Source organism: Lepeophtheirus salmonis, chromosome Z (assembly GCF_016086655.4).
Source record: "Lepeophtheirus salmonis chromosome Z, UVic_Lsal_1.4, whole genome shotgun sequence".
In the NCBI taxonomy this organism is placed as follows: domain Eukaryota; kingdom Metazoa; phylum Arthropoda; class Copepoda; order Siphonostomatoida; family Caligidae; genus Lepeophtheirus; species Lepeophtheirus salmonis.
The window spans coordinates 10072645-10097159 of NC_092584.1; the positions used below are offsets into that span (position 1 = coordinate 10072645).

At 31.4% G+C, this 24515-nt stretch overlaps 1 protein-coding gene across 1 annotated transcript in view; it reads left to right on the forward strand.

Moving 5' to 3' along the window:
- LOC121130465 (uncharacterized) overlaps positions 1–24515 on the forward strand; it is a 59352-nt gene that overhangs the window by 23660 nt on the left and 11177 nt on the right. The window contains exon 2 of the mRNA XM_040726210.2: positions 23812–24134. Coding sequence (XP_040582144.2) covers positions 23812–24134 — 323 coding nt within the window. The remainder of the gene's footprint in view (positions 1–23811; positions 24135–24515) is intronic.

Genomic DNA, 24515 nt, shown 5'->3' on the forward strand with positions numbered 1-24515 from the left:
CAGATTATTTTAAAAGCTAGAAAAAGAAGAAAAAGTCAAATGATAATTAAATAATTAATTAATGAGCATAAAAAAGGAACATTACATGAGCTTTAATACTATTTGAAGGACACAAGTTCCAATCACGCAACCGGTTGTTGTGAAAAACATTATTTCCAATAAGAAAATCCTGTTGGTCAACTCTTATGAACTTTGTTCAGTTATAAAGCTATAATATTTTTGTAAAGGTAATAGAAATTTGACTAGAGATTCATTTGTATATAAATTTGACCCCCATAAAAATGGATGAATAACTGAAATAACTTTCATTTTCTGACGAATTTTTCATTTTGTCTTTATTATTATTATTTTTTTTAACGTTAGTTTTCAATATTTAGGAAGAATTCCCCAAAACGATGAATTTTGTACATCAAATTTAATATTTTACTTGAAAAATAAAGTATTTTCTACTTCCAGAACATTTGATTAATATAATATTGTTTGGAGAACATTATTTTCCTAAATGCGATTTTCTTTGACAATTTTGATTGGGTAATTTTTTGACAAAAATAAAAAATGGACTCCTCATCTGGATAATTTTTTTTAATGCAAATATCTTAGTATGTTATTTGAAGTTTACATCAAAATATAATATTTTAAATTCATAATAATTGTACTATGGTTACTAAAGCCAAAAATAAGCGTATTTGTGGGGTTGCATTGATGAGATTTGTGGATTACTTTACATTACACTATGGATATATTGTGATGAGTATAAACTTTATACAATTTCCTGCTCCATCGTTATTATAATAGTTAGAGAATTATAATTATCAGGATCTTTCTCGGCAACAACGAAACATTCATATTAAATTTATTAGAATATTTATTATATAGAAGTATTTTCAGAATATTTTTCCACTTTTTTTTCCAATTATTTTGACCATTGTGAAGGTAATTTCCTTCTTCCTCCTTTGCCCGAGCAACGCCGGGTAACCTTTTGCTAGTATATTGTAATCAATGATGTAAATCCGGTTTGTTTTTTAGATGGCTTTTTAATTTATAATTGGTAGTATAAAGAAGGAATTTTATTTCCCTTTGGAGTTGTCATTATTATATAATTAGTAGTGAACATCCTTACCTAAATATATTCAAAACCTGTTTGAACGTTCGTGTGTGCTCATAAGAGACGGAGCGTAACCCTGAGGATTTGTTGCCAAAGGATATTTGTAAGGCCTTGTTGGACTCAGAGTAGAATTGAGGATCGACATCGGAGTTATTCAATTCTTTCCCTCCTCCAAAACATTTTCCAAATTGTCAGGGTTACCATATTGGCTTTAGGTTTTTTTTTTGTTTTGTTTTGACCCATTCTGATTGTAATACAAGAATATAGTTACAAAATAAACCCCAAAACCGTTACATACTCTAAAATAGTCCCAAGTGACTCAGTGCCCCCCCCAAAAAAAAAGGTTTTTTTTAAATTATATAGTATTGATTAAACATAATAATGTTGAATATTTTATACACCCACAAGTGTTTTTTGAGCAATAAACTCGATAAATACGTCGGGCTATTCAAATTTTCGAGTAATTCATAGAATATTCTAGACATGGAACAAAAGGAACAATCACTTTTTTTCTTCCACTTTCTTTTTTAACCACCCTATAGCAACTTTTTAGCACAAAATAGTTAGTAAATAAATGAAGGAATTGAATTAAAAGAATTGTGTAATGAATATATTAAGAATTAAAGTATTTATTAATCTATTTATTTTATACCATCTGAATAATGTTGAATACAAAATATATTCCTTTAATATTCATTAAATGAAAGAGTTAATTAACATTAACTCTTTCAGTTAATAACTGTTCAACTCGAAGTTGGTGTGCGTTCCTAGTTAAGAAAATAACTTGATTAATTATATATGTTATTAGTAAAAATATGCTCTATCTGGATGTAAGGAACCCTTTAAAATTATCAGGGTTACCCTGATAATTTGAAGAAAGTTTAGAAGGAGAGCAGCTTAGTGTCATGACGTTTTATACGATACACTAGAAGCATCTGTAAGAGGAATGCAATAACACAGATACCGCACTCAGTATATATAACAAAAACGTAGGTAGACAGGAGTTTATTCTTTGATGATTCTCAATTCTATGTTTTGGGAATGAGCAGGATCCGAGATTATCCTTCTCGGTACCACTATTTGGGACTAAGTTGGATCCCATGCAAAGGGTTTTAATTCATTGGAAAAGGGTTTATTTTAAGGCTGAAACTTCAGAGAATACTCATTTCCAAATTCCTACCTCCTAATTATTTATTCATAAAAGACTAAACCTCAAACAATAATAAATACAAATTAATATTTGGTAATTATGAAGAAGCTCAATAAAATAAAATCAACGTATATGCAAAAATTTTGGGTGGGGCATTCAATAATATTTAATTATTAGCTTCAGTATTTAACTACATCTATAAATCTTAATATATTGTTTCAATTTGTTAATTTAATCAAGGCAATGGCAACACACTTTTATATATATAGACGTATAACACTATATTTATCATATCACAAATCCTTCACCCTTGCACTCCCCCTATTGTAAGGGGCATCCGCAGGATGATATAACTTTTTTAAGGGGATTGGTTTTGTTATTTTTTTGGAAAAAAAAAAATACCAAAAATGACAATTTTTTCTTAAAAAAATAATTAAAAAATTGAAAATTTAATATTTTTGGCACAAAAATCCAAAATCTACAGCAATTCTCAAAAAAAAAAAAAAAATCAAAGAAAAATTCGAAAATCCAGAAAATACTTTAATTTTTTGGAAAAAAAATTATAAAATTAAATTGATTGTGGACGAGAAGAAGAGCGAACAATGTTCCAACATATTGAAGGATATAGAATATTTGTGACTAGTGTGCACACGAGTTGTCGGTTTATTTCATTTCCCCTCCACTAAGCCACAACTAGGAAGGATCGTCGCCCCGATATTTCGACTGGGAATACAGGGAAGATGTTTAACTCTGTACCCTCAATACTTTGATGCTAGGATAACACTACTTTTTAGTTTGATAGCAAGAACTCACAATTGAATTTCCGACTCGAATCATCAGAGTGACTCTTTGTCTTTCATGAGTACATGTATAAATCATTACTTTACACTTAAATGCTCTTTCTTCAAATAATTAAGGAATGCTGATAACAGCTTCATAAAATGAAAAAATTGGGTTACAAAAGGCCTTGAATCCGCCATAGAAAACTTTAAAGCTCAATAATTATATGTATATATTTTAAAATTGAGCAGAGGTTTTATAAGAATAATAATTTGCAAGGACCACTTTTGAAAACTTTCTACTCTATATGACCGCCAATAGCACTGCAATGGAGATGACTGGTTCGTCATGATGGACCTCTTGAACTGTTCAAGACGGTTCACGTGCGCTTTTGGGCATGGTGGAGCATCCTTGATTCTCCTGCCATCTTTTAGAAGTTTCACAATATTGTACACCATATTTCTGTTGTACTTTATGACGCGGATCACATCTTTTGCGGCATTTCTGACCTAGGTCAAATTGTGGATCACATTGCGTCGCTCCTCCTATTCCTTCCATTGGGAGACTGAGAGCAAACTTGTTTAATAAATATGGCTATGAAATCCTTTGCCAGACGGGAAAAGAGAGGAGTCAGTGGAAAAAACTCTGTGCACAGAACCAACAGTTTGAACAAGGCTTGTGTAAATACTTCTGCCCACCGCATTGATGAAACAACTCATATTATTATAGACTAAGAGACTATTATTGATCAATCTTAGGAGTGATAAGGTTAGGTAAGACTGGAGTGAGATGACTGAAGTCCTTATAGTTTTTTTAAGACACATCCAACACTATTTGCAAGTAAAAAAAGAAGGTGCACACGCGCTTGAAGTCATTTATCTGCCAACTCTAAGGATATTTTCTAATTCTTGAATGCTCCAAATATGATGGAGGCTTAGTAGTACTTTGTATGTATATATAATATTTAATCATGATAATAGGTAGAATATAAGAAGAAATCAACATCATCAGAGAAAGATGAAATTGGATGTCTTGAAACGTACATCTAAGGAATCTTAATATTATGTATGTATCTTATACTATTTATCTAGCTTTCTTTTTAGACTACTGCTTCTTTTATTATTCCCGAGAGTAGAAAGAAGAAGAAGAAGAGATAGGGAGGAGATTCCTTCGCTGTGTCTATATCTTTTTCTCAAGCGTATAATCATTATTTTGGGTGTAAATAGATTAACTACCCAATGAAATAAGGAGAGACACTTTAAATGAACATTTTAAAACTCCATACGTCAACACCCAACACTATTGACTAATATTATTTATCTCCATAGATGGCTCAAGAAATCTTAAGTCACACTCTCCGTTTTTTCATGAGTGCGTTCACACGTAACTACTCAATACTTATATGTTCTCGCCTCAAGAATAAGAGAAGAATAATAGGAGCTGAAGATTTTTCCCCCTAATATGACGTCACGAGCAAGTGAATACATTAGTATAGAGTAGTGATGGAACGATTCCGATTCTTTAATATTTTAAATAATAGTTAAAGAGTACAATTTTGCTATGAGGGCGTCCACAGGGTTATATTTTGGGGGCTTGGTTCTTTAACTTTTTTGACCCAAAAATTAAATTTCAAATACATAATTTGATATTATTATTATTTTTTTTTATCTACACCTATAGACAAAAAATTAATTTTTTGATAAGAAATTTCAAAAAACTACAAAGAAACAAAAAACACAAAAAAAAATTCTAATATGTAATTTTTGGGGAGAAAAATACAAATATTAAATTTATTGGAAAAATTTAATTTATCCAAAATAATTAAATTAAATTTCAAACATTACATTTTTTGAGTTTTTTTTTCAAATATTAGCTATATATTTAAATACCAGTATTAAATAAGAATGGGGATTGCAAATTAAAAATCATTTTCCTGATGCCGATCACAATTCCTACTCCAGAAAAACCCCAGATTACGATTAATCGATCCATCATTAGTCTAGAGACTAAAGAACTCACTGTCTGAGCTTTAACTAAACAGACCCCTTGCTAAATCTCACCTAAAGTCACATTCATTGTTTTATTTTATACTAGCAAAGGGTTACCTGGTGTTGCACAGGCGAGCGTTAGAGTATACTTACAGCTATAATAATATAGCACTTGTACATTAAGGATTTAAAAAAATTGTGTAATAAACTTCAAAAAAAAATAAATATATATCAATGTAAATGTTTTGTCTAATGCCAAAAAAGTAATAGATGACATTTATTGGCATTGAATAGAGCAACACAAAGCTACCAAGGGGGTTTTCGTACTTGCAAAATCCAAAAAGTTATGGATAATAATGTCGTAAAAAAAATCCTCCATAAATCGTTCATTTTAGTAAATAATTCAAAAATTGTGTAATAAAATGTTGCAGAAATTTTAATGTTATGTTGTTGTTTTTTGTTTTTCTACTTAAAAATTGACGTTTGATGGAAAAATGGGGAAAAATGAAAAACAATTATTAAGAAAATGATAAATACTTCACTCAAACATCAGTTTTTATACGTCAAATTTATATGCAAACGAATCTCCAGACAAATTTCTACAAACTTTAATTCACCTTTATATAAAATATTCTATCGTCTTCTTGCATTTTTGCACCTGAAAAAAACAACCGAAAACCCAATTTTCACCGATTCCTTATTTTCCCTATAACTTTTTGGACTTTAATAAATTTAGAAAACGTCTTTATTCGTATAATTACTTTTTGAGACGCACCTTTCTTTTTGATTAATAATTCAACCCCCTCTTTAGTCTCCTTAAGCTCCAAATAAATATTTTAAATACAAACACCCGTTGTAGAGTCCTTAACTCATATTTTAACTATATAATTGTATTAGTTGACTTATTTGATCGACTACTAGATGATTTCGGGACTTTTTCATCTTTGTTTTATATGAAAGGTTGCGTGATGTATTAAAGGTAACGACGGGATGTTTTGAGGTTATGATGGTGCTCCTCGTCCACCTTGAATACAAGGTATCTGTCGTTGCAGACCTTTTCCACGTTCTTATTGTCCGAAAAAAACAGATCAATTTCTTTTTCAGAACATTAATAAGCCATTTAGCCTTATAAGGTCTGCTGATTTATGTCGATGCAGTGAGTAGATTAAGTTTCCTTATAACATATGGGTTCATGACAAGGTCCCCAACCGCTCTTTACACTGTGGCCTCCGAGACACTAAACACCTCTGAAAGTTTTTGCATGTACCTTGTTGGATTGTTATCGACCTTGTCCCCCAATTGCTCCAAAAAGTCATAACTTTTTTCTCACTTCCTCACCAGATTTTCCACGTCCTTGATCTTCTTCTCCACCTCATAAACAAGCAAGGCTCGTATTTCCACAAGGGACAATCTCCCAATTGGAGGGAACTCATATTCTGGTCCAGAGCCACCAACTCATTGTCTTTTTGCTTCCATTTCAAACAGATGTTGGCGTTTGATTTGATCTAAACAAATATTATTTGAAAACTGTAAATTCCTAATTTCAAAACCTCTGTTCTATAAAACCTCTAAAATTTTCTTTTTTTAATCGAAAATTGGTTTTAAAGATCATTCACCGATTTGCTGACTTACATTGTAGTAATAATCCATTTTCCTTACTGCTTCCATATCTCACATTGAAACACGTCTGTAATTCCTTCATAAATATTTACATTTGCTCATAATGGGTATATACCATACATATGAATATATATATATCCATATATTGTACTCTGTTATGTAGAATATACATAGAAATCCTCTTCTCTTGCGCCCCCATCTATTATTTATACAATTTGGTAATTGTCATTCCAAGTTATTGTTGAAACAAAAACAATGTCTATAATAATAATGTGTAATAAGGATCGTCTGTAACATTACAACAACGTTTGTAGTGTTTGTTCTGAGACATTTTTTTAGAGTATTTGTCCTTGTAGTATCATTTTTCTAACGGAGGTGTTTCATTGCAATCTGAACACTTAGCAATTCAATAATTAATGAAGGTTGAGTAATTGAAAATAGTTCTTATTTGGATATATTAAAGAATATACAATAAATTACAAAACAAATCAAATCTGACCTCTCTAGCTTTTGTACAAATAAAGAAAATGACACTTGAACGGGATCGACAAATTTCCATTCACGAACTGTAGGAACGTCTGTAGGAACAACGTCTACGCCGTCTATAAGTCCGAAACGTTGGAGAGGAAGAAGGGCTTTGTCAAAAAAGAACAAAATGTACCAGGAGGAGTTAAATATAACAGCCCTTGCCAATCCCCTCAAGTTCATGACGGCGCATGCAAGAGATCTTGGGGTTTACTACCAGAATGTCCAGAAAACTATAAAAAAAGTGGGTGAAAAAAGCTTGTGAAGATTGGGAGGCCACTTTTGATACCAGTCATGAAAGAAACCCGTCTCCTCCGTTGCTTGAATCTTTTGAGTACTTTTGAACTCTTTTTTTTTTTTTTGACACTTTTGGTGTATCGTCAGTCCTGATGCCAATCCCCTCGACTATGATTTTTGGGTAAGTGTGGAGGGGAAGGTCTGTAGTGTCTGTCATTCAAATACTTAGGCCATCAAAGCTAATGTCAACCAGAACCAATGCCCTGTGGTTCATTAAAATCTAAAGTGATCAGATTTTAATGGACCACAGGGTATTCGTATAAAGTGCTATCATTGTGAAACTTACGTTCTAGAAAGCTGGAGAACTTTTGTCCGAGACAATTCGGAAAAATTTCCTACCTCAACGTAAAGCTCTTGCTAACAAAAGCTAGACACATCCATCCAACATCTGTTAAGAATTACTCACTAAAGTTTCAGCTATTTCGTATGATCAGTTTTTATGTAACGATCGTTTGAGGGAGTTGATCTGAATTTGTATTTTTCAACAGGGTCTCCTCATAACTGTGCACACTCTTCTCAGTCATTCACCTATCTTTGTAACCCGTCCCATCTGTCACTTTGCTGGTCTGTTGAAAAATAAAAATACTAAATTTGTAGCCAATAACTCTCAAATCAACTCACTCTATCGATTGTTACATACTATTAAAATCACTTGCTTTAAATAATAAAAACATCAACATAGGTAATGTGTTTATACACAAAGCTGTATGTGATATAATAATATGATACTTTTTTTTTTTTAATTTCAAAAGGGATTTTGTTGAAAATGCTTTCATCCTTAATAAATCAATTTCCTATTCTCTATGTATGAGTATTATACTATACATAATGTTCCATCCCTCTTTATCAATCATCAATGAAGTTTTTCTTTTAAGAGGAATCGTATCATTAGTATTAGTATTTTTTTACTCAAATTTCGAATAATTCTCATTTTTCATTTTTTACAAAAATTATTTTAAATTTCATTAAAATTTTCTATATCGAAGAAAATAAATTAAAAAATAAAAGGAGATATCTAATCATTCGCCCTATAGCCAACTTTTTTAATAGTTATAATAACTACAGGGTAGGGCTACAAAACGTGGGCTCGAGAGATGGATTTAGAAATACATCAATAATTTTAAATTTTAAAGAATAGGCAAAAAAATAATATTTACAAAAGTGTTAGACAAGGTTTTTGCAAAACTTGTTTCACTCAATATAGCCAACTTCATTATCAATCACAGCCTTTACAAGTTGGCTGATGTCCATGCAGGAGTTGATCATAAGCTCCTCTGATAAGTTGTCCCATGAGGCCACTATAGAGGAATTCAGTAAGCCCACATTTGGGTTGAGGTCCTATTGGTTTCTCTCTCCAAAATGCCCTATTTAGAAAAGTACAGTGGGTTCAAATCTGGTGAGGAAGGGGGTCATATCTCTTTGCACCAGAATCTAGCAATGCTATCTGCGCAGAACTTTGGGCACTTGGACGTCGTGTGAGAGGAGGCACCATCCTGAGTCCATACGTAGTTACCCACAGGGTAGTTGGTCTTCTGCCATGGCAAGATGGTGTAACTTATCACCTTATCATAGGCCTTCTAGCCTATTTTCTGTCCAGCATCAGAGAACAGAGGCATATTCTTTCCATCAGATGTAACAGTACTGAGGACCATTGTTTGAGCAGGATACTTGTTGTGATAAACCTCTCGGACCTCTTTTTTTGTTTCTCTAAGCCAGTGGTCGTTCTGGCCTTTGTAGAAATCTTCTTGTCCAAAAAATATTTCACAATTGACCCATTTGCCTTGATCCACGTGAGGATTTTCTTATACTTCTCGAGCCTCTTGGCTTTTATGCCCTCTATCAGAAGGGGGTGTGGGTTTCTTGTGAAAGAAACTAATCCTAAGTTGTGCTTTATATCCCTCCTGATGTTCCTAGGAGTCACAGAGAAGATTTTAGTGAGGAGATTCATGGACTTGATTGGATCCTCCTTTATATTCTTCTCAAGAACTTCGTATCCCTCTTTAAATTATGTCCTCTACTTCCTGACATCCTGGAGATACCTTCTCTATTTTTTTTTTTTTTTTTCATATTGGCCAACTTAAAAACCAGGCTTCTAAAACCCTTCACAATGTCCGTAATCTTTATTACATCAACTCCAGAATCTAGGAGATCTGATATGCACTGCCTTTTTTTTTATTGCTCGCTCATGATGATGAAATGACTAGGATAGTTTTTTTGTATTCAAGGAAAGGTAGAAATTTCAAAAATAATCACTAAACCTTTACATTGTAATGAGAAAAATAAACATTAATTAACAGTCCACGTTTTACTGCCCAACCCTGTACAATAATATAATAAATTGTAAATAATTATAATTAATTTTCAAAGACATAAATATATTATTAAATTCGTCCAACGAAGGTTTTTTTTCATGAATAAGAATAGACAAACATTTAATTTTATTTTTGTCAAAAAACGTCATATTTGAAATTTTTTTCCTAAAATTTCAATTTTTTATGAATAGCAATGGATTTTTAAATTATTTTCTTTTAATTTTTTTTTAGTCAAAAAAAAACCAGCCCCTATCCCAAAAATATAATCCTTCGGAGAATTTTTTTTCATAACTCAATAAGTATCAAGATGTATTTGTTATTGGAGTAGTCTTGTACATAATTAAATTCGAGCCAATTTTGGAAGTAATGTCATAAGGAAAGGAATCACTTGAAAGTCAATCAACACTTAATTATTGCACTTTATGACAAGTAATTGAACATGTTATCTTTTAAAACTGCTGTAATATGATTAGGAATTGTAATTACATATTATTGCAGCATGAATAAGCATCAAATATATATATTTCTTGTCAAAGTGTCGTAGTACATGCATATATATTAGGATGAAGCTAATGCCCCAAGTTATTCCAAATTATAAACTTAAACTTTTTTTGGTACTGAATAAGGGCCTATTAAACACATTTGTACGGCTCCATTACCATATATTAATATTTACTTATAGCACAAAGCCCCTATCACATTTTTGTGTTTTTGAATGTATTTAATATTTTTTTGTCAAATACATATTTTAGATTAAGAAAGAATGGTTAGAAAATATAAATACTATTTTTTCGATTATTTACTTTTTATGGCCAAAAAACGATGAAGGATTTAAAAAAAAAAAAAAAGTATATCGCTTTTGAATAGATGAAAACAGAGTGCGACTACAAAGTGACCTTGTTTAAAAAGGCAATAAAACAAGTTTTATAAATCAAAGAGTTTTTATTTTTGTTTCATAATCATAGTACACATTTAAAGTTTTGTTTTCACGGGTTTTAAAAATCATATCAGATAAATGACGTCTCCTAATTGTTCATACACTGAATAAACCGAGCTTCGGTATTTTAATATCAGATGATCTTTTCATTTTTATTTTTTTTTTAATTTAGAAGGACAATAATTTAGTAGAAAAATCTGATAAATTAAGTTAAAACATATCTTATTTTACAAATTGTGGTTGATTAGTTTATTAAGTAATTATGAACATTATCAATTTTCACAAAGGTCTTAAAAGTATTGGTGGAATTGTTTAAAAATAAATCTGGTTGAGGCAGAAGGTGGACATTTTAAGAAATTAAAGTTGAAGATGTAAATAATTAATTATAAAGATTTTCTCTAGCATCACTCCACAGCTTTCACGTGGCATTGGACTTGGCAAAGTTTTTTCTGAAGACAAGTTTAAAAAATAACCATTTTTACTGAAGACAAGTTTAAAAAACAATAACCCATTTTTTAATAAAAAATTTCAAATACTAAATTATTAAAAAAAAAAATCCTAATATCCATAACTATTCAGTAAATAATAAATTTTTTATGAATTCATTTTGTGCGAATAAACATTGATTTTTGAATTTTTCTCCAAACAATTTAATTTTGTCTGAATATCTACGTTTTTTTTTTTAAAATTTATCTCTCAAAAATTAAATATTACTATCTTTTTTCTCAAAAAATTTTAAATTAGAAATTTTATTTTGGAATATTATTAAAAAAATTTAATATTCAAAAATTTTCCCAAAAAATTTGAGTTTTTTCAATAATTGTTGATTTTATAAATTTTTTCACCCAAAAATAATTTTTTGCGAGTAACCATGTGTTTTTAGATTTTTTTCTAAAAAAATTTTATATTCGAAATTTTATTTTGGAATTTATTTCCAACAAAAGTTTTTTTGAACAAATGGAGAATTTGATAATTTTTTCCCAAACAATTTAATATTTGAATTTTTTTCCAAAAAAATGTATTTTTTTGTCAACAACTGTTGATTTTGGAAACTTTTCTCCCCAAAATTTAATTTTTTGAGAATAACCATGTGTTCTTGAATGTTTTTTCCAAAAAAAATTCACTTTTTGTTAATAGTAGGGAGTTTATACAAGAATTGCATCGACATCGGTATATTTCATTTTAATCGTCCCATCACTAATAATTTCATAGTAATGCAACATGAATCATTTTATGGAATGTGTTCGTTTGGCAAAATGGCATTCGAAATGTGGCTTCCGGAACTTGTATGTAGAATGTACATAAGAGCGGTTTGTTTTTTAACATGTTTCTAATTTTGATTACCGGTAGTGTGGAAAAGTTGTCATATGGTATTTTGCAAATAACTATGCAAAATGAAATAGCCCTGCACTGTCATTTGTAGGTGGCACATATCGATCAAATTATGAAAAGTTGGCAAACACTCTTTTCTTAATTAATTTGATACTAGAGATACATTTTTAGTTATTTTGTATAGAATAATTTTGATAGATAATTGTATAACCCATAATAAGTATTAATAAGCTTTATTTCTATAATTCTCTTATTGAGCAAAAAAACAAAAACATTTTTAATTTTAAACTTCATGAAGCTATAACATATTAATTAACACTACAATTTCAACAAAATAAATACTTTAAATAGATGTGTGTCTGAGCTCCCTTAATCGTTAATATAGCCACTCTTAGTGGCAATGATGGCTTCCATGGCCTTGGTGTTTTGATGAAGGCCACTGCAGGCCTTCCTCTCAACATGCACCAAAGGGTATTGGCATCAAGGCTGCAGGGGAGCTGAAAGAGTTCAAAAGAAATCAAATGACTCATTCAATAGGTCTCGCAACGGAGGAGATGGTTTTCTTTCAATGCTGGTGTCAAAAATGGCCTCTCCACCCTATCAAGGCTCTCCCAATAGTCTAGTGTGAAACCCTGAGATCTCTTGCATGGGTCCTCATGTACTTGAGGGGATTGACTTTGCCTGTTTTCTTTAACTCCAAGGATTCAGTTTGGCATTTTTGACAGAGCCTTCTTCCTCTCCAACTTTTGTACTTGCTAATGGCGTAGACGGGAGTCCTAGAGACGCCCAACTGCTTCCTAGAAATTCTTGATCATATTCAACATTTTGACTTGTACGTTAGCAAGAGAGCTTAGATTTGTTTGTTTTGATTTGTAAATAATTATTTAAGGTATCGAAATATGAATTAATTTCAACCACTCTACCTTAAATAATTATTGAATTAGTAAGTGTTCAGATTTCAATGGACTACCCGGAAGGTAATGATATTTTGCATAGGTTATTTCCTTACCACAAGACAACTTTTCCAAATTAGCCGTAATCAAAATGCAAATAAGTTGAAAAACAAACCGTTCTAATCTACATTTATGATCAAACAAGTATATAACCGTAAACTCAAAGTACTATATGCATATTCAAGCAGTTAAAGATGAGAAGGTGACTCCTAGTTGAAAACTACTGGAGGAAAAAGGCAACAAAAAAAGCTATAGAGGCTTTTTTTCTTCTTCTAGTATGTTCATTCAAAAAAATAAAAGTAATTAATTAATCTCATAAAATGTCGAAATGTGATTCATTCAACCTTAGAGAGAGAAAAAAAAAGAAAACGAAGAGAGATGTGAAAAAAAAAACCAAGAGCTTTCTTTCCCTTCATAAACCATTAAAAAATCGTCTTTGGGTGGCGATGTAACCCAAAAAATTGGAACATTAGTGCCTCAAAGTGTGCAAATAATACTATAAACACCATTCCTTTTTTCAACAACTTAAGGCTATTTTGTCTATCATTACCAAGTGGTCCATTAAAATCTGTACACTTTGAATTTTAAACTTCAACAAGATATAATTTATTGATTAACAATAGAATTTCAACAAAATTAATACTATACACAAATAGATGTGTGTCTGAGCTTTTTTGATCATTAATGTAGCCGCCCATAGAGGCAATGGTGGCTTCCAGACGACGGCGAAGGCCTGGCACCAGCTGTAGATGTTATCCTCTGTCATGGTGTCCCAGTACTGGCTGAAAGTCTCTTTGAGGGCCTTGGTATTTGGATGATGGTACTGCAGGCCTTCCCCTTGACATGCACCCAAAAGGTGAAGTCAAGGGGATTGGTATATAAGCTGTAAGGGGGACAAAAGGTTAAAAAAGAGTTCTAAAGACTCATTTAAAAGAGTCTTGCAAAGGAGAAGATGGTTTTTTTTTTCAACCCCAAGATTTTTTCCATTGGCTCTCAAGGTCTTGAGGGATTGACTATGACTATTTTTTTTAACTCCTCTGGATCCAGTTTTGCTTTTTGACAGATCCCTTCTTCCTCCCAAACGTTTCGGACGTGTTGTTGGTGTAGACGGCGATCCTGGAGACGCCCAACTGCTTGGAGGGCACAAATGGATATTCGTCGAACACGTTCAAGTGTCATTTTCTCAAGTTTGTTTTTTATTTTGGAACTAATTTTTATGCTTTAATATATTGAAATTTTAATTAATTTCAATCGCTCAAACTTCATAAATGATTAAATTAGTAAGTGTTCATATTTCTTTATACAATCCGGTATAAGGCCCACATTATGTATTTTTTTTTACAAATCATTATTTTCATAACATAAAATAAATATATCACCCCAGAAAAGTATTTTGATTTCTAAAGACATTCATTACATTATTATTTTAATTCCATTCCCTTTTTCATGTCACAACTTTGTTACTAATCGAAATATAGACAATATAGCCTTAAGATGATCCAAAAAAATATTAGACGTTGCATCTATAAAGTATTCCTTGAACAATTCGAGGGTTTCTAACTAAAGACCTACTTTATTTCATCAGATTATTGAACACTTGTTTGGGAAGTGTTTCAGACTACACAGTACACATTTTAGATTTGAAATTGTTTTGTAATGATATTAGGTTTTCTTTCTTTTAGTCAAATCAAAAAAACTGCCAAACCATTATATTATTATACGTATCTGAAAGAAATTTCACTTCCTATGACTACTGAGTACGGACTCAAAATATGCAAACTCATGACTAAATTAACAAAACATATTTTTCATAGAAATTAGAACAGACAACTCAAAAAAAAATTGTGAATTGTTTAAATACTATATTTTCAAATTTTTTATGAAATATATCCTCGTTTACAAACAATAACAGACTTTATATGCTAGTGAACAGATTGACATATTTTCAGGATGATGGACGTGTTCATAATTTACTGTATTTTTATGATGGCAGATCTGAGCAAATCCAAATTTTGATGAAAGATATGGCAGGCATTTTTTTCGAAGGCTATCAAACTGTAAAGTTCAGATGGTTGAGATCAGACCTGGAAGAATGCCACATAAAGACAGACAAGAAGTCAACCATATTGTGCCTGTAGATTTTTTGATTTTTCTAAGAAATTATAATAGCAATATACTCACCACCGTTATACAATTGTATTTAATAATAATATTCCAATTATTCAAAGTATCAGTAAAGCGATATACATAAGTGTATGTACTTAAAGTAAGTTTTTATCTATACAACTGTAAAAGTAACAAGTATAGCAAGTATATGGCTTGATGCAACTATACAGCTAAGTAATGTGGAGAAAGAAAGCTTCGAGTAACATGGCAACTCGAAGCGAATCCAAATTTGGATGAAAAGTACGCAAGTACTTGTAGAAAAAGACAATCCAAACTGGAAATACCGGGGGTTGAGGTCATGGCTGGAGGAGACCCATATTGTTCATGCAGAAGTTTTGGTTCTTATAGGCAATATGATCCTGTAATTTACTTCCTGATATTGTTGGCAGTCCGGATAGAGATGCCGAGGGTTTCTACAGCCTTCTCAGGATGGACACCTGGCCAGAGAAGGTCGCAGATCTGTTACATTTATTATTTAGTTACTATATAAGGAGTGGGATTTGTGCTTATTTCCTTGTTTTAACTGGTTCGATAATCATTCAGCCTCTTGCCTCAAGAAATGGTAAGAAATGATATAGTAGACACATAGTCCTTACACGTTGTTTTCATTCAGCTGATCTCTTGGACTCAGTCCCGTCACTGTAGGGAGGAAGGGGTATGGAGAGGCAATACGCCCCATTCACTAAAATCTTGTCGTATAACTTGTCGAAAAAACGTTCTATATTGTCACCATTTGAAATTAACAATATTGGTGTCAATTTTTTAGTTTTTTTATAAAAAAAGAAAGGACATTCAAAAAAAATTATGTTAAAATTGTCAAAGTTGTGTTAAAAAGGACAAATGAAACGCATCACCTTTGTTGATATATGTACTGACTTATATACATTCTACAATGACCTAATAACCACCTCATATGCTCATACATAAATATATATATATAAATTCACGCAACCATTTAAGAAGAAAATGAAAAAGTATTTCGTCAAAAAGGGAAAGCAATCAGTTTTGAATGTTTATATATATATATATATATTACTAACATACTATTTAATGTATGTAGGACTATAATGGGGGGTCAATTTGTATGGGGATGGTGGTCAAAACTAAGACAGAATATGCCTTCAAAGTGAAGGAAAGAAGAGAGGAGAGCCACTGCTTTCTCGTGGATGGATAATGAGGCTAATAACATCTTCTCATAAATAAACTATCTTTTGTTCATTAAGATATTCCTTCTCTTTCCAAGGGATAGAAAAAAAGAGAAGAGAAAAGAGGATTCTCCATCTAATCTTCATCATAAAAATGGTGTGATGTATACGGAGAAAGAGAAAGAGGGAGAGAGAGAGGGAATAAATGGAATGCCCTTTACGTTCTGATAGCTATAAATTTACTCAGTAAGTGTCTTCAGTCATCATCTATCTTCTTCTCTCTCTCGCTCTCTCTCTGTGGAGACATTATAACCCGTTCATAAAAAGGGATATATAAAAAAGGAAAAAGAACTCTTTTTCCCAGATTTTTAATTCGATTGAAGAAGATGTTGTTGTTGTTGTTGAGAGGGAGAGCAGCTGGGAGGAAGGAGTGGGTCACATACACGGTCACATACATAAAAAAGGAAAAGGGGGGAAAAAAGGAAAAAGGAAAAAAAGGAAAAAAGGGAAAAAAAGGAAAAGGTCATTAACTAATAATAACAAAAGACTCCTTGACAAGCACACACAAAAGAGAAAAGTGTTGGAAAATTTGTCAAGATATGGTTGTAGCAGCTACCAACCTCATGAAGATTTTCTCTTCTTTTCTTTTTTCTTCTTCTTCCTTTTATACAACCTCACGCAGCCTTTTATATATGTTTATTTATATAGTATGTTTTGTACAACTTGCAGTTTCTAAATATGTACTAGTGATGCGCCGTGAGCTTGAGTATTTTCGAGTTTGTAAAAAAAAAAAAAAAAAAAAAAAAATACTTGGGGAATTACGTGCTTTACTCGTTACTTGCCTAAACCCTCGTTACTCACTCTAACACGCTTTGCTCCATAAAAACTATTTAGTCAAAAAAGTCATATTTTTTAATGAATTATTGGAACTTGTCCTTTAAGAATGTGCGTAATTCTCTAGAGGACTCTGTATTGCTAATTGAATATATTATATATATATATACATAAAAAAGGATCATATAATTACAATAATACCTACTAGAAAAAACAGAAGGACTCTAACACATTTAATATAAGGAACTGATGACCACAAAAAAATAAATTGTGTTCCACAAATTAATCTCAAAATTAGTTTAACTTATTTGAATAAGCGTAATTCAATAGTTTATATAATCATTAAATCAATGTTTTACTAAAGTTTGGCTATTATTTTTTACAAATATGTTTTTAATGGCAGTGCTGTTCATTAATATGAATGCCTATTAATGATGATATATAGAAAAATAAAAAATTCTAGACGGCAAAGTAATGTCGAGTATTCCCGCTCGTTTAAAAAAATTCAAAACAAAGAATATTTTGAAAAATAACTGGGATTATGAGTACTCATTGCAAAAAAGTCAACACATTTCAAACTGTGAGGAAACATAAATTCTAAATTTTGATATTGAAGAAAGTAAGTGTAGGAAGATTTACATGTTATAATGGGCTCGAAAAAGAAAAGAAAAAAAGGATTCCAAGCTGCGATGAGTTACGAATAATACTTTGCTTTTTATGCTCAGGAGACCGTTTTTTTTATTTATTTCATAAAACTCGAGTATCAATTACAAGTTTTTCTCGTGGCACATCACTAATAGGTAGTAACCTGTTTAGTTACAACTGAGTTTACTTATTGCATAAAAACAATCTTGAATAAAATGAAAAATTACAATATGTAGTTTACTCCAAATATACAGGGTACGACCTGTTTATTTATTTTAGATGGATTTTCTCCTAAACTCCATCATATAAGCCAATGGCAAAAGAAAGATGTATAAATAAAATTATTATTATTAAATATAATTACCTTCGGAGTCAATAGGAGTCACGACTCTACCTTGGAAACGGAGCAGATCTTGATGAGTTTCCTTTGGCAGATTTAGGAGTTACTCTCGAATCCTGGACATTAGCTCGAATTATATGTTGCAGGATGATCTGTTGATGAGTCACTCAGTTGTGTTCTACACAAAGAATTTCATGGGGTTGAGGTCCGGTGAGTTTGGAGGCATAACATTGTGTCCAACAAACTCAAAAATATATATAGACCAGCTAAACGTTTTCTTTGCTGCGTTGTATGGTGCAGAATCTTGTTGCCGGACAAATGGGCTCATACCTGCAACTTCCTTAATATAGGGCTTGACATGATCAGGTTTAAGAAGCTTGTAATCTCAACATGGTCTCGTCCGGCGTAGATTGCATAAGGATAATCTGGCTTTTCTACCGATACCATTTAAAAAAAAAAAAAAAACTTTTGGGTAGGTACCAAAAGAAAAAACAACGTCTTACCTGTGCATGCACGCTCAATGTTCGTTGTTGAACATATATTCTTGTCTTAATTCAGTAATAGCATATGCCTCGTTCTCACCTTCTCCTTGCGCTCTGACACAAATCCCATCTGTACGCATTGGGACACTATCGTACAAAATACAAAAGAAAGTTTGTTCGAAAGAATCTTACTGGTCATATATTTTCTCGTTTTTTTTTTTTTTTTTTTTTTTGCCTTTTTCATAAAAAAAAGACCAATTTAGTTTTTATCAAATATGTCACGTGAGCTAACGTGACTAATGTTAATTATATGGGCTTTATACTTTATATAAAAAGCAAAAAGTCTTGGAAAATACTTCCTTGAGTAATATTAAAAATTATATTTAAATTTAGTGGAGCCAATGCATATTTTTTCAATATATGTGTGAAATATTCAATCTTGGTTCGAGTCAATGCATTGAGTTGGTTTTTTTTTGGCAGGTTTAAAAAAATAATAATATAATATTTTTATATGAGTAATTTATAACAGGTCGGCTGAAAAGTTCGTAGGCTAACATAGTAAAACACATTTGTTTTGTCAAATTCGATTTAGTTATTCCGTTAGCTTCGAGGGCGATACAATGATTATAGCCCTCATACAATGTTATGATACCACGTTTATAGTACGATTTCTTTTTAGTTTTAAAGTATGCCCTAGTCTCGGTGATTACTTCTTCATTACCTCTGATATTTTTTTAACTAGCGAGCATTCTTTTGAGGTTTGCCAACAGGAAAAATTCACTGGGGTACAGATCTGGAGAATAAGGTTGATGGGGAAGCAACTAGTAGACTAATTCATGCAATAATGACATCATTTTCAGTTGATTTTTGCTACGGTGCATCAGCATTTAAGAGCCCTGTTTTCTTCTTCAAATTGTGCCATTTTTTCGTGATTTCATCCTTCAAACGCTCCCACAATGTTAATGTCGATGGTTTGGGCCTTTTCGATGTAATCAATGAATATAATACCATTTACATTCCGGAAAACAGATAACCTTGCCAGTCGACTGTTGTATCTTTCCTAGATTTAGATTCCGTTCATCGAGTCCAGTTACTACCGATTGGAATCTGGGGTATAGTGATGGAGTCACGTTTCATCAATAGTCACATATCAGCTACAAAAATTGTATTTACCACTGTTGAATTTCCCTAAAATTTCTCAAAATCATGAACACATTCTTGCTTTTGATTTAAGGGGAGCTCGTATTTCACACAGTTTTTGCAAGTCCAAATATTCATGGACGATATTTCCAGCATGTCCCTTTGATATATGTTGAGCCTCAGCTATATTGATTAACTTCATTCTACGATCTTTCAAGATTATGTTGTTGGATTTTTGGATATTTTCCTCGGTAGCTCAAATTTGGAGTAGGAAGGTCCAAACTACTTTTATTCATATACATTAAATATACAGGTATATCAAAAGGCAATCAAACAAGTTTTTTAAATTAAAAAAGCTTATATTTGTTTCTTAACGAAAGTACATATTTAAAATTTTTTTTTATACGGTTCCAAAAATCATATAATATATGTGTTGTCCATGCTCTGAATAAATGGAACTTGTGTATTTTAATACCAAGTGATTTTTTCATTTTTTTCTTTTCTTTTCTTTGTAACTATTTTCCTACAAAAAGATGCCAAATTAATTAAGCAGCATATTTTATTAGATCGAACTGGATCATTAGTTGATTAGGTAATTATTTATTGGCAATATAACCAAAGGTCTAAAAAATTTTGTGTTTCCCAAAAAAATTACTTGATTTAGACAAATTGAATTAATTTAAAATCCTCTAATAACATCGAACCTGATGACGCTAATTTTTGGGCGTTATTATCCATGGAGCTATTTAGGTTCAAATATTTTTTTTATAATTTATAAATTGAAGCAAGCAATTGATTTGCATAAACTAGACAAATAACAAGGGAAAATATTCCTTATTTTGTATGTATTCAAAAGTATTAAAGAGGAAAGGTTGCGAGAGTTATATGATTCATGTCAATATACATACATATTATAGTGTTTTATTCTTTTCCTCTTCTTTTTGAAGAAGAAAATGGAGAATCATCTATAATAAAAAATCAGTAAATCATGACGTAGACCCTTATGTATGTAGAAATGTTGTTGGATCGGTCCTTATTTATTCGGTCCGGTCTTAGGACTGTTAGTATTAGAACTGATTAAAAATAAATAAATAAAGTCGAGAGACGATATGAATGACAGACCTTTAAATGTTTTTAGGACTGTACTGGTACTGAGCTGAACTAGATTACAATCTACTAGTTTTAAAATCAAAACTAGTAGATGAAATAAAATTGACGAAACTTTACAATTTTTATATGACTGAACTGAAAGGATCTGCAGTCTATGTACTAGACCTGAATAAAGTTGATGGTTCGACATCCAGGACCACCGAACTTTAACCATAAGTTTTTAGAACTGATATGCAGGACTGAACTGGACTCAGACTCCACTGTACGGGACTGTACATAGTCTTCAATCCTAAATAAGGACAACACTACTTATGGTCTGTCAGAATGAAATCCCAATCACGTATATGAGTTAATGAGAGAAAAGAAGTGCGCGTAGTTCATAGTCCCTTAAGGAAGTAGGTATTTGGTGAACAGACGTACAAATGTAAGTAATCGTGTATCTACTCCACTCTTAAAAAATTAATGGTTGAAGAGAAGAAGGAACTAAAGGAAATAGAAAGCCTATCAGTTCACTGATGATATAAGCTCAAATTGTATATGCATTACATACATGATATTATAAAATGAGACGATGGATACTATATACTATGTTACAAGGAGAAAAGAGGAACAATGGCGGAAAAATTATTTGGACTTTCTATGAGTGTTTTTTTTTTTTTTTTTTTTTTTCGTTGTTGGCGAGTTGGTGAATGAGATTTAATAATGTATATATATATATTATTTTTTTTTGCACTTGATAGAGATCTGCATCTATTTGTATATAAAGACTGGCTACAAAACACTTTTCAGCTTTGTATTTTGCTTTTTACCCCTAAAATAGCTGATTCTCTTCGAATCCATTTACTTCATTGGAATCCTTAGATTGAAAAAGCTTTCTAAAGAGTTAGGGGGGTGTCAAAAGGATTATAGTTTGAGAGGATGTTTTATGGGCTATTTTTTTTTTTTTTTAAAGGAGCAAAAAACTAAAATTTTTGAAAAAGGTTTCAAAAATCTATTACTCTTCACAAAAAATTTGAAAAATCAAATTATTTGTAAAAAAATTTCATAAATCCATGGCTATTCAAAAAAAAATGTCAAATATCTATAGCTATTCAGAGAAAATTAAAATTTTGTAAAAAATTGAAAAATTAAATTCCTTGTGAAAAAAATTCTCCAAATGATATTTCAAGTATTAAATTTTTCAAAAATCCACAATTATTGTAAAAGTTTGAATTTTTTGGGCAAAAATTCATAAATCATGTGATATTTAAAAAAAATTAAATTTTTACACTGTTTTTTGCTTATTTTTTTTTTTTTTTCGTCCTGACAAAAAAAATTCTAATAAAAATCACAAACTATTTAATTTCGGAGGGGAGGGGGATTTTAAATTTCAAAAAGTTATAACTATTCAAAGAAAACTAAAATTTTTGGAAAAAAAATTATCAAAAATGACATTTTTTACACTACTGTCGCATAATTTGGATCTTTTTTTTTTTAAAGAAAATAAATCTTACGAAAAATAAATTCTTACACGTATTTCCCGTTAAAAAATTTCATCCGGTTAAAAAAAAATTCTATTACAAATAATTTTTTTTTTTTTTGGGGGGGGTCGAGGTTAACAGCCTTTCTCCTAAGGATTCACCTACTTATATATATACAGAGTGGGGTTATAAAAAGCAATGTACATCAGCTACGAATAATTTATAAAATATATACGGGGAATTATTCAAAAAATCTTTAAGTAGATTATATAAAGTTATAAACATGAAGCATAAATGACAATGGGTACTTAACGCCCAAGTATCCCAAAAAAATATCCTCTATTGTTGGGCTAAGAATTTAAACTGCAATTCAAATTGGCAAGATGATTCAGCATTATAAAACGTTCTCCATGTTTAGTTCCGAAGAAGATCTCTGGTTTAGTAGAGGCAATTTTAAACATAGATGAAAATTCGCTTTCCGCGCCAAATGGGAAGAGGACTGAAGGTGCCCCCCACAATCAATTCAACAAATACTAAGTTTATTGAACACCGGAGTCTTATAGATACCTATTGACTCCATTAAACAAGAATAAAGGATTCGAGATGACCAGTACAATTATAAATTTCTTTTAAGCATTATAACTCAATCATTAGAACTGTTTCCGATAAGAATATTATCATTATTGATCGCTATCACGACCTCCTAAATAACTGATGACTTTCAAAATCAAGAAAATAAGTTCCATGGGTGCCCTGCTCAGAAAATCTAGCCAAAATAATGGTCCTCCGAGTAATAGTGTACTAATGAAAAGTTCTGCCAGGGGCGTCCGCAGGGGGAGGAATGGAGGGCTGTATCCCCCCCCCAAATTATTTTTTTTGCTTTGTACTAGATTTTTTTCCCGGGAAAATTATGCAGTGGAGCAAAAAATTTAATATTTGAAATCTAATAATTCAATTTTTTTCCCAAAAATTTAAATTTTTGTTCCAAAAAAAGTTCAAAAACTAAACCCCAAAAAATATAACCTGCAGACTCTCCCGTATGCTCCCATAATTCTTAAAGCTGAGAGCTGAAATTGGGACTAGTGAGTACATTTGGGTCCTGTGCATGTTATTTTACCCTGTATTTGGGCCAATTGCCCCAATGGTAACTATGAATGAAAGCAAGAATGTGCTCAATTATGTGTCCTTCAATTATAATTTACTTTATGATGTTCTATACGTAATTCATTTCAAATAATATGACAGGATAGTCTGAGAGTATATAAGAGATAAATATCAGTTGGTATGATTGACTGATATGGCTAACTACTAACTGATTTAGGCCCTTTTTTTCGTTTTTATTTTTTAAAGGATGAAGGTAACGACGTGCTATTTTATAGAGAAAAAGTAACAAAATATTTCCCTCTTAAAACTTACTTAACCTTTGATTAATACATTTAAATTATATTTGTACATAATAAAATATATATATATTATATTTAATATTCTAGGTTGTCATAAGAACTCTGGCCAAGGAGAAAGTATTCAAATGCAAATATGTGATTCCTCGCCTAAAATATGTGCTATAGTTGAACCCAATAATACTCCTAAAAAAGATGGCATACACGAAAATGGAGGCACTTCTAGCTTTGCAACTGCACTCCGTAACCTTGCTATAAATGTGGAGATGAACTCTACGGCATCTTCTTTCAGCGGACATAGCTCCTCGTCATCAAGCACTTCTTCCACAAATAGCAATGGGGGTAGTAATGTGGAAGAAGTGCTTGTTAGGATGCCCATCCCGGCTCAAAGTGCTTTTTTTGATGTTAGAAAGGTAAGTCTAAAGTTTTTTTGTTTTCTAATCAACTAAAAAACTACCTATCGACGAACTAACAAATATTATGGCAGGGATCACAAAGAGCGCTTGATTAGTTAACTGAGGCACAGGGTAGTTAACCTTCAATTAATTTGCCTCCGTGTAATCCGTCAGGGCTGCGGAGTAGGACTCAGTACCCTTTTTGAAGAAATTGGAGTCAGGAGTCGGAAAAATTTGTAGCAACTCCGACTCAAGCTACAAAACTTATTGTAGTAAGACTTATTTATAATCTAAGGCTTACATTAGTGTTCGGAGAGTTCTTTGTTTTGTTTTTTTAAATGGTTATAAATAAATAATAGATATTAATTGCTATTAAATTTATGAAACTTGAACTTTAAC